This window comes from Bison bison, unplaced genomic scaffold (genome assembly GCF_000754665.1).
Source record: "Bison bison bison isolate TAMUID 2011002044 unplaced genomic scaffold, Bison_UMD1.0 scf7180017864110, whole genome shotgun sequence".
NCBI lineage: Eukaryota > Metazoa > Chordata > Mammalia > Artiodactyla > Bovidae > Bison > Bison bison.
In genome coordinates this window covers 55,288-71,194 of record NW_011494682.1, presented here as the reverse complement: position 1 = coordinate 71,194, position 15,907 = coordinate 55,288, and the positions used below count along the sequence as shown (strand labels likewise).

The 15,907-nt window shown below is 34.2% G+C and overlaps 1 protein-coding gene across 4 annotated transcripts in view; it reads right to left on the bottom strand.

Annotated features, from left to right (window-relative positions):
• ANKRD17 (ankyrin repeat domain 17) overlaps window positions 1-15,907 on the bottom strand; it is a 167,154-nt gene that overhangs the window by 117,378 nt on the left and 33,869 nt on the right. For 2 of the 4 annotated variants that reach the window (XM_010839075.1, XM_010839079.1), the window contains exon 1: window positions 13,458-15,901. The exons of 1 other annotated variant lie outside the window; for it this stretch is intronic. In XM_010839075.1, the coding sequence (XP_010837377.1) occupies window positions 13,458-13,511 (54 nt within the window). In that variant the 5' untranslated portion in view covers window positions 13,512-15,901. Of the gene's footprint in view, window positions 1-13,457; window positions 15,902-15,907 lie in introns of those variants that run through there. One more of the 4 variants, XM_010839077.1, reaches the window with a different exon arrangement.

Here is a 15,907-nt window from a genome sequence, read left to right as displayed (position 1 = left end):
GGAAAAACCATAGCCTTGACTAGACGGACCTTTGTTGGCAAAGTAATGTCTCTGCTTTTGAATATGCTATCTAGGTTGGTCATAACTTTCCTTCCAAGGAGTAAGCGTCTTTTAATTTCATGGCTGATTACCATCATTTAAAATAATAAAGACCACTATGAACAACCTTATGTCAATTAATTCAACAACTTAGACTGAAATACACAAATTACGCAAAAAGAATTAAAATTTTCAAAACTGACAAAGAAAAGCTAAATAGCCATGTATCTATCAAAGGAAATGGATTTTTCATTAAAAATGTTCCCACAAATAAAACACAAGGTACAGATGGCTTCATTGCTCAACTCAATCACTCAAACAAATTTTCAGAAAATAGTAAAGAAAGATGTACTTCCAAACACGTTATAAGGCTAACATTTCTCTGATACACAATAGCCAGATGTTTTTTTTTAAGAAAACTAAAGATCAATATGCCTTGTGAAGAACAAGAATCCTTAATAATATACTAGTAAACCAAATCCAGCCATATCCAAAAGGGGTCATATATCATGACCAAATGCAGTTTATTCTAAGAATACAAAGTTGGCTTAAAAATCCAAGAGTCAATTAATGTAATTCACATAATGACAGAACAAAGAAGGAAAATCAAGGATCATCTCAACAGAATCAGATAAAAGACCTGACAGTTCAGTATCTTCTGATAATAAAATTTTTTAGCAAACTAGGGGTAGATATCTTAACCAGATAAGGGAATCTAGAAAAAAGTATAAAGAACATCATACTTAATTAGGAAAAATTGAACACTTCCCCTGCTAAGATCAGGAACAAGGCAACTTGGTCCAATAAGTCACCAATTCTATTCAGTATTTTACTGGAGGTCCTACGTAGGCCAACAAGGCAAGAAATTAAAAATAGGGGAGAAGGAGAGATAAACTGACTTAATTTGCAGAGATGACCATGCATGTAGAAAATTCTACCATCAAACAAACAAACAAAAAACAACCCTGGTTAACCAAGTGAATTTAGCAAGCCAATAGGATATAAGATCAATATACAAATGTCTATTTGTATATTGGACAAACAACTGCCAAATAAAATATAAAGAATTATCATTTACAATAATCTAAGTATTTCATCTTGGCCTCTCCTAAACCAGGAAGAGGAGAAAGACTCTTAATCACTGTCATTGGAGATGACTCTTATCACTGGTGATGGCTCAAACTTAACTCCGCATAAGAAACTTCAATAGATAACCCAGTTACTTGGACAGTAAGGAGATCAAACCAGTCAATCTTAAGGGAAATCAACCTGAATACTTGCTGGAAAGACTGATACTGAAGCTAAAACTCCAGTATTTTGGTAATCTGATGCGAATAGCTGATTCACTGGAAAAGTTGCTGATGCTGGGAAAGACTGAGCGCAGGAGAAGACGGTATCAGAGGACGAGATGACTGGATGGCTTTGCCGATGTAATGGACATGAACTTGGGCAAATTCTGGGAGATGGTGAGGAACAGACAGGCCTGGCGTGCTGCAGTCCATGGGGTCACAAAGTGTCAGACACAACTGGACGACTGAACAACAACATTTACCAATCAGTTTTCCTATATCGTTGCCCTTCTACATCCAAGAAGTCCAAATTCTTTTTCCTTTGGCTGCTGCTACTGCTGCTAAGTCGCCGGCAGCCCACCAGGCTCTCCTGTCCCTGGGATTCTCCAGGCAAGAACACTGGAGTGGGTTGCCATTTCCTTCTCCAATGCATGAAAGTGAGAAGTGAAAGTGAAGTAGCTCAGTCGTATCCAACTCTTCACGACCCCATGGACTGCAGCCTACCAGGATCCTCTGTCCATGGGATTTTCCAGGCAAGAGTACTGGAGTGGGGTGCCATTGCCTTCTCCATTCCTTTGGCTAGTTAGGACACCATTTATCATCCATTGTTAAGATGGCATATAAGCAGGACTTCCCAGGTGGTTCAGTGGTAAAGAATCTGCCTTCCACTGCAGGGGACACTGGTTCAATCCCTGGTCAGGGAACTGCGACCCGAAGATCCCACCTGCCATGGGGCAACTAAGCCCATGTGCCACAACTAAGACTTTATGGAACCAAAAAAAAAAAAAATGGCATATAAGCTCCCAGGCCTAATTGCTTCTTTCGGTTTTGACTTCTTTTCAATTTGCACATCTCAACCACTGAATCTAAGAGGGTAGAGAAGTCTTCCATCCCTTACAGGGAAAAATTTAACAGAACATTTGTAAGGCCCAAACAGTGAAAACTACACAAAACTTCTGAGATGAATTTTTTTTTTAAATCTAAATAAATGACCATCACGTGGGCCAACATTATGTCAGCTATACAAAATACATTCCTAAGTCTGATACAGCCAAGAAGCCATGAGTTTGCAATCTCTGCTCTGAGTGTTCTAAATTTTATCCTTGAAACAAACCAGACTACCAGAAAACTGAGTACTCAGGCTACAGTACTAGTTTTTTAAACCCAACCGAATTTTATCAGTAAATCCTTGGCTTACATTTTGTAGAAACTAATATCAAGTTTGTTTAGTTTTAGAAGATGGAGTTATTTAATACAATAAGCAGTAGGTCCAATACAGGGGCACAAAGAGAAATTATTTTCTAAGATCTAAATTGCACAAAATTTATCAATTCTCCAGAACATCCACCATGCTTACAGAGTTTATGAACAACACAAATCTCAAAACTTATCAAGTTTCTAATTTGGCTCTTGTTGCTAGTTAATTCAATCTACATCAACATTTAGAAAACTAAGATCATGGCATCTGGTCCCATCACTTCATGGGAAACAGATGGGCAAATAGTGGAAACAGTGTCAGACTTTATTTTGGGGGGCTCCAAAATCACTACAGGTGATTGCAGCCATGAAATTAAAAGACGCTTACTCCTTGGAAGGAAAGTTATGACCAACCTAGATAGCATATTCAAAAGCAGAGACATTACTTTGCCAACAAAGGTCCGTCTAGTCAAGGCTATGGTTTTTCCACTGGTCATGTATGGATGTGAGAATTGGACTGTGAAGAAAGCTGAGTGCCAAAGAATTGATGCTTTTGAACTGTGGTGTTGGAGAAGACTCTTGAGAGTCCCTTGGACTGCAAGGAGATCCAACCAGTCCATTCTGAAGGAGATCAGCCCTGGGATTTCTTTGGAAGGACTGATGCTAAAGCTGAAACTCCAGTACTTTGGCCACCTCATGGGAAGAGTTGACTCACTGGAAAAGACCTGGATGCTGGGAGGGATTGAGGGCAGGAGGAGAAGGGGACGACAGAGGATAAGATGGCTGGATGGCATCACCGACTCAATGGACATGAGTTTTCGTGAACTCCGGGAGTTGGTGATGGACAGGGAGGCCTGGTGTGCTACAATTCATGGGGTTGCAAAGAGTCGGACACAACTGAGTGACTGAACTGAAGTCAATTTTACCACTGGTATTAATTTACTACTTCTGATTTTTGTATTTTTATTTTTCAGAATATATATACTCATCAGTTCAGTTCAGTATACTCTTATAAGACACTTCAAATTCTCTTGTGGAATGAAATATCTTTTACATAAATGCAGAAAGCATTTTTTTTTAAAGAGAGTCAAGGTATCCATATTAAAGAATTCAGCATTTATCAAGCACATTACAGAGACATTAAAATATTTCTAATGTACACACTCTAACGTTACTTTTTAAGAGTAGGACAGGATAAGAGATAATGAACTTGAAAGAAAGGCTAGAGAGGGAAAAAACCCTAGGGAAGGAGAATTTTGAATAATGAATAGATGTTGAAGAGGGCAGCAGGTAAACACTGTAAGTAGTAACAGAATATTATAATACAATGTAAAAATAAACAATTCAGATTAAATGTAAAAATAAAGTTGGGTGGATAGAAGGATGTCAAATAATAGTTCAGGTGCAACACTGCACTTGTATTTGCTTCTTAAATGTGAAATAACAAAGCAAAAGAAGTTTTAAAACTTGTAAAACACACCATCATATCAAACTTCTTGTTTAGAAGTTACTGAAGCTACTATCTTTAGAGTTCTAGTCAAGACTTTAATATATATAGAAGGGATCTTAGAAAAACTATACAGTACAATTTAACTTTAGAGACCAAAAAGTGCAAGAATAAAAAGAAAAATATTATTTCAAATAACATACAAAGACTATGTTAGAACTCCAACCTACAGATCACCTGGGTTGATCTGAATAACGTGATTAACTGTTACTCTTCTGCCTCATTTCATGTATATACCTAACCAAAACTAAGAGTTCAGAGAACTTTCCAAGATAAAAACACAGTACAGTAATTCCTTCATTGTACATGTGTAACTCCAAATGAAAAACAAGCATTTACTGTGTTCAAGATACAATGCTACGTCACTGAGGACATCAAGAAGAATAAAACTATTCACAGAAAATCATACAATCTCACTATAAGCTCAAGACAATTAAAAAGGAAGCCTATTAAATGTAAAAATACTTAAAAGTCAATGTTGATGTAATTTAGCATTCTCACTTATCATACTTTATAAAAGATATATTCTTTGTAATTCATAAAATATTTACAAAATGATCTACCTAAGAAGACTTTTTTCATATGGCATATATAAAGCCTAATCTTAATATTTTGGTTTCTTAAATACATTTAGAAGAAAGCAACTTTCTATCCAGTCCTATCTCCATTTATTTCATAAATAAAACTTAAAAAAAATAGGAAAAATAAACTGAGAAAGATTCTTGAGAAGATAATATTGTACAAATGTGACAAAATAATAGAAAGGAAAATTTTCCAATATTTGTGAACACTTCAACACCAGCACAAATTTTTGGAAAATCTTAACCAGTACTTCCTTATGGAACATAAGAATTTAGAAACTATTTCTCATACTTGCTTAAATAGTTCATACAAATATATGTTGATCTTTGTATGATGACAGGGCATAAATTACAAGTGTAGAATGTGACAAAGACTGAAGAAATGGCAACAGAGCAAATTCAAGGTTAGAACCAGTTAAGGATAAACACTAGTTAGAAAAATAAGAAGCTCAACAAATGAGTTAGGCTGTTCATAATATCCAAACATCAAGAGGAGGAGCAGAATCTAAATAATCTGTAGCAGGAGTAAGAAATCAAAACAAAGTGGACAGCAAGTATCAAAAGTCAGAAGCAGGATAAATGATAAAAGGCTTGAGACTAAAGAAGGAATCCAGACTATAGAGATCACCAACAAGCTGTGTTAACACTGGCTCAACATTGCTTCTCATCTCAATGAATGTGTGCATGCTAAGTCACTTCCAACTCTTTGCAACCCCACCAGGCTCCTCTGTCCATGGGATTCTCAAGGCAAGAATACTGGAGTGGATTGCCATGCCCTTCTCCAAGGGAATCTTCCAACAGTCACTTGGAATTTGGTAGGTGGGGAGAAGAGTTGTATTCAGCATTTAAGAAGCATAAAGACAAGAGATGTGCAGATGTTATAGATCCTTTTTTCCTATGAGACCACATGATTTCAGTGCCAATTTCAAAATTAATTTGTGGCAAAAACATAGTACATACAAATACAAGAGGAAAAGTAGATTTTAAACAACTTAATTTGCTACTTTGCAGAGGAAGGTGAAATGGCTTAGTCTTTGGATAACCAACATCAGGGCACATGGGTTCAGTTCCTGGTCAGGGAACTAAGATAAGATCCTTAGTTGCAGGGCAACTAAGCCTGTGCACAACTACTGAGCTCCAAAACTACTGAACCCACACACTTCAGAGCCTGTGCACCACAATGAAAAAGAACCTGCGCACCATAACTAACCCCCAAAGCATCTAAATAAATACATGAAAAAAGCCTAAAATCTTTAAAGAGAAAAATATTTGAATTTGACACATACTTCATCTATTTGTTTCCACTCGCTAACATATGAGTAATTCAAACAGTTATAATATATAAACTCCTTTCCTAATCATTCTGAACTATAACAAGACATTTGACGAAATTCATAACCCATTTAAGTTTTTCATCTTTATTCATCTTTATCAAAATTAAAAGTATTACATAATGTTATTCTGCAAGCAAAACCACTTCTACTTATATCTGTCCTCCTTCACTCAGGAATCTTCAAAATCCTTTTGTATAAATTCTGAATGACGAATTGCAAAACATATTTAAATTTTTTTCCACAAAATTTTTCCCTCGTTTTATTTTATATCTGCTGTATTGTAGTTGAAGGATAGAGAAACCTAGAGTGACAAAAGAAGTTAGAGAAGTTGGGACTATGTAATAAATTTTAAAATTTGATAATATGGTAAAAGAAAACATTTTAATCGAGTAGACTTAAATCTAAATCTTAGTTTTATGCCATTACTGACTGTAAACTTGGGCAATATACTAAACTAGCAGTTACTCAACTATGATCCGCGAGATCCATAGAGATCCTCAAAACTCTTTCAGAGGCTCTGTGAAGTCAAAACTATTTTTATAATACAGTACTAAAATGTTATTTGCCTGTTTCACTGTTGACATTAAATTGATGATACAAAAATAATGGTGGGTAAAAACTGCTATTCCCTTAACACAAATCATGGCCATATCACCAATCATCATATCTTGTCTGCCATGCACTCATAATTAAGTGAAAAAAATTAAGGGTGAATTTCCATTATGAAGCAATAAAAAGTACTAATTTTTAAATTTTCCACCTTGAGTATATTACCTTTTAATATTCAGTGTAACAAAATGGAAAACATTTCTGCTGCATACCTAGATACTGCAGTTGTCTCAAGAAAAACACCTGTGTAAATGTGATCTAAACCAATACCTTTTTTTCATGGAACACTGATATCATTTCAACAAAAACAACTCTCTTTCTCATCAGTGATAAATTCAAACTTTCAAGTATACATTATAATTTTGGAAAATTTATATCTGTCACTGAATGTGACAGCTTTCCAGTTCTTTATTTTTCTAAGGAGAAGAGTGATGTATTAGTAAATGTTATTTTTTTATATCGTGGAATAAAAGGCAGCAATATTTGGAACTCAGTAAATCAGTATTTTCCAATTGACCAGAGTACGATGCTACAAAATCATGCACCAAATGATCTACTCAAGATACACAAAAAACCAGTGGGTTTTAATTGAACAAAGTTCAAAAAATTCGCTGATAATGTTTCAGATTCTACACTACAACTAACCTCCAGGAAACCATCATAGTTTTAGGACTGGTATCAAAGAAAAATATTCACAATTATCAAAATGGCTATTAAAATATTCTAAATGTTAAGACGGTACTTTTTCTTAGACTTCCTCTAAAATAATGTATTGCAACAGACTAAATATAAAAGCAGACATATCTTCTATTAAGCCAGACTTCAAAGGTATTTGTAAAAATCTAAAATAATGCCATTCTTCTCAGTTGTTTTCTTTCGGAAAAGTTACTTTTATAAAATTAAGTAAAACTGTAATAGCACAATCCTTCTGTATAATAACAAATTTTCAACAAATTGTTAACTAATGTGGTCAATTTCCATTGCCACTATAAAATTATGTGGGTATCCTACATATAACATATATCTATCTGTCCATATATAGCCAGTTAGTTAGAAGTATGGTTCTATCCAAGACCAATATTAATGGCCAACAATCTAGCCACTCATTAAACCAAAACCAAAAGTTACCTCAAGATATTTGTAAACACCTCCTGAAAGACCTTTGTTTTGGCAAATCTGGAAGCTATGTACTAAAACCAAACCAGTGATTAAGCAAGACTTTGATATTCAGCAAGTCTGTGGTGATCAAGTCACTTCAACACCAGAATGAGTTATTCAGTCAAGCATCAGAACAAGGACCCAAATACTTCAGAAAGTGCCAATGCTGCTACATGTATATGCAGGTAACACATGACGTAGACCTTTCCTAATGCATGTTTCACAATATGTTCCACCTTAAGCACCAGACTGTGTTGAATTAACGTGGGACTAGTAGCATTTGGACAATCCTGACATTACTTTCTTGTGAGAGTAACATTAATTTACATATCTGTAGTTACACTATCTTTTGCAAGCTGTTTGAAACCTTCACTTGAAAGGTTTGAAACTACTCCACTAAAATATTAGTCTTCTTTAGAGGGATTACTAACGTTAAGTCTATCTTTTAGTCATCTTCTACTACTCTCGTATGCATTCTCCCAAAGTTGGTGTGTGAAAGCAATGTTGCAACTTCTGCCCCTCCATTCAAGACAGACTCAACTTTCAAATAAGAGTATTCATAAAGCATAATATAGCAGAGACGTGAATGTTTGTACACAGAGTATATAGAAGCAAGCATATGTGAGCGTGTTATATGAACATATGTATAACAACATACTGATATAACTGGCAACAGCAAAATCTTTACAAATAAATAGATGACAATGACATCTAGGGGACTTTCTAGACAGCCTGACATTCATAAATACGCATAACAATTAGATAAGCACACACACACACACACACACAAAACTTAAAAGTACTTAAAGAAAAATATTTGCTTACTAAAAAAATCAGAATGCTAAAACTATCCAGAAAAACAAATGAAGTAAGATACAAGCATTCAAACATACATCTGTACACATCCTGAATTTAAGAATGTTTAAATACCAATGACAGACATTCTGTCTACTGAATTTTTACTTTGATGAAGCAAAGCTAGCTGGACTAATCTCACTGAATTTCAACTGCTTAGCATATTGAAGATGCTCAATAAATTCTGGAGTGAAATTATAAGACTCAATATAGCCAACATGTCTAATGTCTCCAAAACCTCTTAATGAATGGAAAATGTTACATTTATTAATTCAAATAACTTATATATTTAGCTAAACTTTTCTGTCTCTAGATCAAATTATATTTGTCCCAAGAATAACTCCCAGGGGCTTCCCAGGTGGCACAATTGTAAAGAATCTGCCTGCCAATATCAATCATTTTATATCAATCATCCTGGCAAAGACTAGACAAAGAGACAAGTGGAACGCTTCCCTGTTTTGCCTGGGTCCATTGGGGCACTGTTTTTTTGTATACAGCTGAGACTCTCTCTGGCTGTTTTTTGCTAATGATTAGAATACCAGGTGCCTCATGAAATGATGGAAAAGGCGATGACAACCCACTCCAGTATTCATGCCTGGAAAATCCCACGGACAGAGGAGCCTGGTAGGCTACAGTCCGTGGGGTCGCAAACAGTCGGACACGACTGAGCAACTTCACTTTCTTTCTTTCAAGATACTGCGGGTTCTATTCCTGGGTAAGGGAGATTCCCCTCAAGTAGAGAATGAGAACCCACTCCAGTATTCTTGCCTGGAAAATTCCATGAACAGAGAAGCCTGATGGGCTACAGTCTACGGGGTCGCACAATCGGACATGACTGAGTGGGTGCGTGTGAACACACACACATACGAGTAACTCCAAATCTTCCTAGTGAAAAATGTCAAAAGCATTATACTAACTACATAGATATAGAATTTAGAAATTCATGGAAGACTTACTGATATAACATATGAAAAATATGTATTACATAAGCCAATGTATTTCATAGAATAAAAAGAAATATAGCAGGACACTGTCAAAAGAGTTTACTCTGAAGAGCTTTTATATCATTACTAAAAATAATTTTTAAATAAATAGCAAGTGGAATTCCCCTGTTTAGATGAAAATGCACTATTTACCACTAGCCCATAATGGTGACAAATCAAAAAGAAACAACAATGTCCCTGCGACTCTTTCAAGATTAAAACCCCTCCAATCTCAAGATAAATACAAATGCAAGAAATAGTTCCATAATAAACCTACTTAATATGTTTAATCGAATCCTTAATTTAATTAAACCCTAAAACGTTCAGCCAAATCCTCAACCCACTGAATATCTAAGGAACAACCACAGAGATATAAGGGCTTTTAGCTTACATATTACAACCTGTAAAATAAAGTACAGATGAAGCTAGACACTCTGGATCTAGCTGACAAAGGAACAAGACTGGGCAAGTTACTACTCTTAAAAATGTAAATATTTTTATTTTCAAAACACTGGTATTTTTAAGGCAAAAATGTATCAAATGCTATACCCTGAAGAAAGTATTTTGAACTTGATTAAAATTAAAAGAAATACTTATAAAAATTTTTCATTTCTAAAGCAATTCTTATAGAAAACTACTAAACATAGTTCAAAGAGAATAAAACTAGAATATATAGTAATCGAGTATCTGACCTCTCATATGTTTTGTTTTCATATTTAAAAAGCTTATATAATATCTCAGGTTTATATGCATAGCACCTGGACACACAAACTTGGAAACACCCCTCCCCCCCTCAAAAATAAAAGTTTGGAGAACTTTTTTTTCTTCTTGATCTTTCTAAGTACTAAGATCCATTATTATATATGACTCAGAGGAAGAACATCAAAGTTCTAAAATTATAATCATGTCTCAGCAAAAATAATATAAGCAAAAAAAAAAGAGAAAGAGGTATTTATGTAGGCTCCCTATCATCTGTAGGTGGCCATTTTCCTGAATATTAGTTAAGGTGGGCAAAAGGAACAGAAACACTTTGACTACTTCGGTTTGGAGGAAAAAAATCACTGACCAGATTATCTAGATAATTTAAATAACTAAATTATTCTATTAAATCCATTACTATAGAGAGCTGAGAAGCAATGATATAAGTTGAAATCAATCTTTTTCTGTTGTACTATAAGTTTTAGAAACACAGTATTTTACTCAAGACTGATGATCACTTAAAAATGTACATTAAATAAATGTGGGTATATACAATAAACAATCACAATTTAAAAGGTAAACCACTGCATTACAAGAATTAATCTGCACTAAATCACTAACGATGTTGATTTTAAGCTTTCTTTTTATTAAGACTTAAATAAAAGTACCTTGTAAAATGTATGATTCAAAAGACCAAGTTATATTCAAAGACAGAAAAAAAAAAAGGAATTCAGTGTTTAATGTAAATAATCAGAAATCTACATAAAATTCCAGATGCTCAATAAATAAGTCATAATGATAAAAATTATGGAAAAAAATATGGTGATAAACTTCAAATGGCTTAATATTAGATACAATAATAAAATTATCACTGTGGTATATAGATGAACTTCATTATTCATTATTAGACATTTACACAATGAGTTAACTCATTAAAATTTTTTTCTAGGAAGCTCATTGTATAAAATATGCCATATGAGGTACTTTAGAAAATGGTACATTTTAGCTTCAGAGTTAGGAAGTTTATTCTTTTTTAACTTTTACTATTAGCATTAGGTCATCAAGAGTACTTTTTAAAAAAATACTTATTTGGCTGTGCCAGGTCTTGGTTGCAGCATGCAGGATCTTTAGCTATGATATGCAAACTCTTAGTTGTGCCATGTGGGATCTAGTTCCCTGACCAGGTATCAAACCTGGGGCTCCCTGCATTAACAGTCTTAGCCACTGGACCATCAGGGACATCCCCATTATGAGTACTTCTAATTTTTGAAAAGAAGAATATTTCATTACTAGTTGGAAATTTTTCACTTCTAGTCTGCCAATACTTGACAAATACTCATTTAAATAAAATAACATGAAACAAAGACAAAACTACTCACTTAGTATGGTTTAATGTGACAGGTATATAGGAATCAAATTAAGAGAGAGAGAATTAGGACAAATAATTAAAATTACAGACAGTAAATAACCTCTGCAACTAACTAGTAACTATGAACAAGTTAGGTAACGTAAAATCTTACCATGACATTAAACACTTTTAGTGCTTTAGTGGGAATAATGAAAAGTCAACTCTTAAGGAAGTATTAGAAAAATTTATACTTAAGACACAAAACTATGCCCAAGTAGGCTTTTCCCAGAAAATAAGTAGACTTCTAAAATCTATTATATGCTGAAATTTAAAACGACCAAAGAAAATGTCAGATGAATTTACTGAAATCTATAAGGTACGCTTCTTTTAAAATTCAAAGCAAAAGTTTTAAAAAGCAAATAAAAATGTCCTCCTAGAACTTTATAAACAGACTTCTTTAATCTGAACTACTAATAGCCATGTGACCACTGCTAATTACAGAAGTTCCTCAATGAAAATATATATCACTATTTCTAAGTGGATAATTTACCATACCATTTCTAAGGAAACTCACTAACAGTATCAAAATTAAAAAAAGAAAAGAGGAAAAGAATGGAAATTAACCAGAGAATTCAACTCAGACAATAAAACTCTAAGGAGAGGGGGAAAGAGTACATTGGCAGGTGTCTGCAAGGAGCTAGATAACACAATAGAATCAGTTTTCATTCTGCAGAACAACCATGAGACTTGCTGCAATGTCAGCTCCAAGCACACACTGAGGGACTCCAGAAAATGCTCATTGATCATGCAGCACTTTATAATGCGCATAGGCTTTTTTCTCCTGTTAACCCCGCCTGGCTTCCCTTTGCAGTTTATTCTCCTAAGCCCTCTCCCCATAACAAATTCTTTTCCTGAGGACAGTAAAATATTTAATAAATTATCTTAAGAGTCTAAGTATTAGGAATATCACTCATCATCATTAAATCATCATAAAAATTAGCCAGTTTTTTTTTTAATGAGGAGGGAAAAACCCTACACCCCCCAAAATAAGAAAATTATTTAAATATTTATATCTATAAATAAAAATATGATGGTATACTACATCCAAGGCCAAAACCAATTATAGTTTCACTTTGACATGTATTTCCTTGCACTGATTTATACGCAAATAGGTTCTATAACACTGACACAAGGAGGAAAAAAGAGAAAATACAATTCAAATTTTCATGACTGAAAATACAGATTTTTGTGAGCTCTCAAGCACTGGTGCCTTAAATTTTACAGTCTTTTAATTTTTAATTGAATAATTTATTTAATAATAATTAAAGTCACATGAAAAACCTAGAACCAGATGTACCAGCTAAATTAGGCAAATAGATTGATATATATGCTTAATTTTACCCTAGAAACTAAAATAAGCAGCTGTTTTTAATAGTTAACTGCAAGCAAGAGTTGTGGGCTTAGATATGTAAATGAATTCTAAGACATATGATACTAAACCTACTCAAAGCTGCTTTGCAGACCCCACCTTCTAATGAGTTAATCTAAAGGTCACCACCAGCACAAGGCTTTTTATTAAGTCCAAAGCCCTTTCCTTCTTTCTTTTTTCCCCCTATCAAACATATATCTACAATTTACAAAACATTAAGTTTAAACAAATTAATTCTAGACTTATTTAGTAATCATGTGAACTAGATTGCCACATTCTCACACGGAATAAGGTCTGACCGTATCTTGCTTTTATGCTCTGCCTCTCTTTGCTCTCTCCTCTAATCTATTCATCTGTAAAATAATTCCGGCAGATAAGATTTCTTTGTTTAGATTTCAACTTTCATTTCATTTACAAACCTAGCCCTACCTCAAGAATGTCTTCTAGAACATATGCTTCCATTTCAGCCGCTGTCTCCACCATGTTTTATCAAACTGCCATGTTTCTTACTGCACTATGATTAGATCATTGCCAGCAGGAACACTCCTCTGTGTCAGCAAGGGAACAGGAAATGGAATGTTCTATTACATGCCTAAAGCAGCTTAGCTGTTCACTAGCCAGGCATCTACCAAAAGAGCAGGGGGTGACTCACTGTGTATTTTTTAAAGATACAGAAGCTCTATTCCAAAGCAAACTTCAGCCAAGTAATTTCAACAGACAAAATAGATAGTCTCTTATATTTTACCATTTCAAATTTTAAAACTCCAAAATTTCAAAAAAGAAATAATAATGTATTTTTTAAAAAGCTTAAACATGTCTGGCTTCCTGGTTGAACAAAAGAGGTTGAAGTGGGTTACGTAGCAATTTATCCTTAGTAAAGCCTTGTAGTGAGATTAATGGCTGTATTAAATACACAAAGAGGGAGGCAAGGTGCTATCAAACTAGGAATTTGTTACATCAGGCATATGCATTATATAATACATATAGGAGTTGACTTGCAGGTGTTAAAATAATAATTTAATGTAGCTTTTTAATGGTAATCTGGTATTCTATAAACTAATCGTTTGGAAATATCTAAGAGAAATGAGATTAATATTCAACAGATTCACAGTCATTGAAGCAAGCCATAACACATCAAGATTATATGCATTTTCTAGAAATGCCTTTAACTTTATTTACTAACCAAAGAAATGACCTCTCCCTCCCTTATAATAATACTACAAAAGATTAAAATATTTCAGATGCATGAAATTTAGAAACACTGGTTCTGGATCATTAAATAGCAAATATGGGTGACTCATGGTAGAGCTAATTTTTTATTATATTTACTACTGTAATAGAACCTCAGTTGAGTGAAACTATTGAGTTGACCAGAAAGTTTGCTTGGGGCTTTCCATAATATCTTACAGAAAAATTCAAAACTTTTTGGTCAACCCAATACCCTGTCAAATTTCTTCCTTATATAATCCAGAATATAGAAAACACAATGGGAAAAGAAAAATGTTTTATGCTCTATTCTGTAGTATTAACAAAACAACCCTGCACTTTAAGAGTGCCATACGAACTGAATTTGTAGTAATCACTCAATTAGATTAACAACTTTAATTGTAACTCTAAGGTGAACAGTTCCTCTAGTCTAAATTTTTCTAACCTAACTAAAGAAAGTGAATTTTTTTAAAGAGAAGGAAAAAGGAAAAAATTAGAGGGAGTTATTATTAACACATATGGTCAACTCTAAGTGATGATATGAATGGCCTTTCCAGTAATGTCTCCTCAAAGTGATGTTATTTCTTAGTATAAACACCTTGTAATTTTCTTGGGCCTTAGTTTATTTATTTGTAAAATGTGATAACATTAACTCAACAATGGATTGTTGGGCATCCCTGATGACTCAGTGGTAAAAAGTCCACCTGTCCACACACATTCGATCCCTGGTCCAGGAGGGCCCCACATGCCGCAGAGCAACTAAGCCTGTGTACCACAACTACTGAGCCTGTGCTCTTAGAGCCCAGGACCCAGAACCACTGAAGCCAAAGCACCCTAGAGCCCGTACTCTGCAATAAGAGAAACCAGTGGACCGAGAAGCCTGTGCAGGCAACTAGAGAGTAGCCCCCACTCGCAGCAACTAGAGAAAAGCCAACACAGCCAAAAATAAACAAATCTTTAAAACAAACAAAAAACAAAAAGGTACTGTCTACTGTATATCAGAAACTATCCTAGGTACAATAAACACGACAGATAAAATTTCTTCTAAACAGGTATATATGAAGACTCAATGAGATGAAGTATCTACTCCTCAGTTTCTGATTATTTAGGAGATATTTTTATTGTGTCAGGCAATATACAAATCATTATTTTCTAAATAAACAAGTTATTTAACCTTCACAATACCCTAGGTGGTAATAATTGAAACTAATAACATTAATAACTACCATGTGCTTACTTATGTGATAAACTATTTTAAGCATTTTGTATATATTAACTCATTAAATCTCAATAAAAGGCAGGAACTATTATTATCTCCATTCTGGAAACTGAGGTACAGAGAAGTTAAGCACCTCTCCCAACTTACTCTCAACTAAATTAACAAGCTAAGATTTGAACCCAGGTAATTGGCTCCAGAGTTTGTCCTCTGAACTATCTACTATACTTCCACCAGATGATATGATCCTCATTTTACAGATAAGAAAATCAAGTTGCACACAGTACACAGTTATAAAGTGGAGGTAGAATTCAAACCCAGAATAGTCTGACTCCAAAGGATGTGTGAAATTAATGGAAAACAAATGATAGTAAAAACATTTTTCCAAGATCATATATAGTGCTTACATTTCTGTTTGGAAGCTTCTCAAACAAAATAATGTCCAGTGTAAAGACAT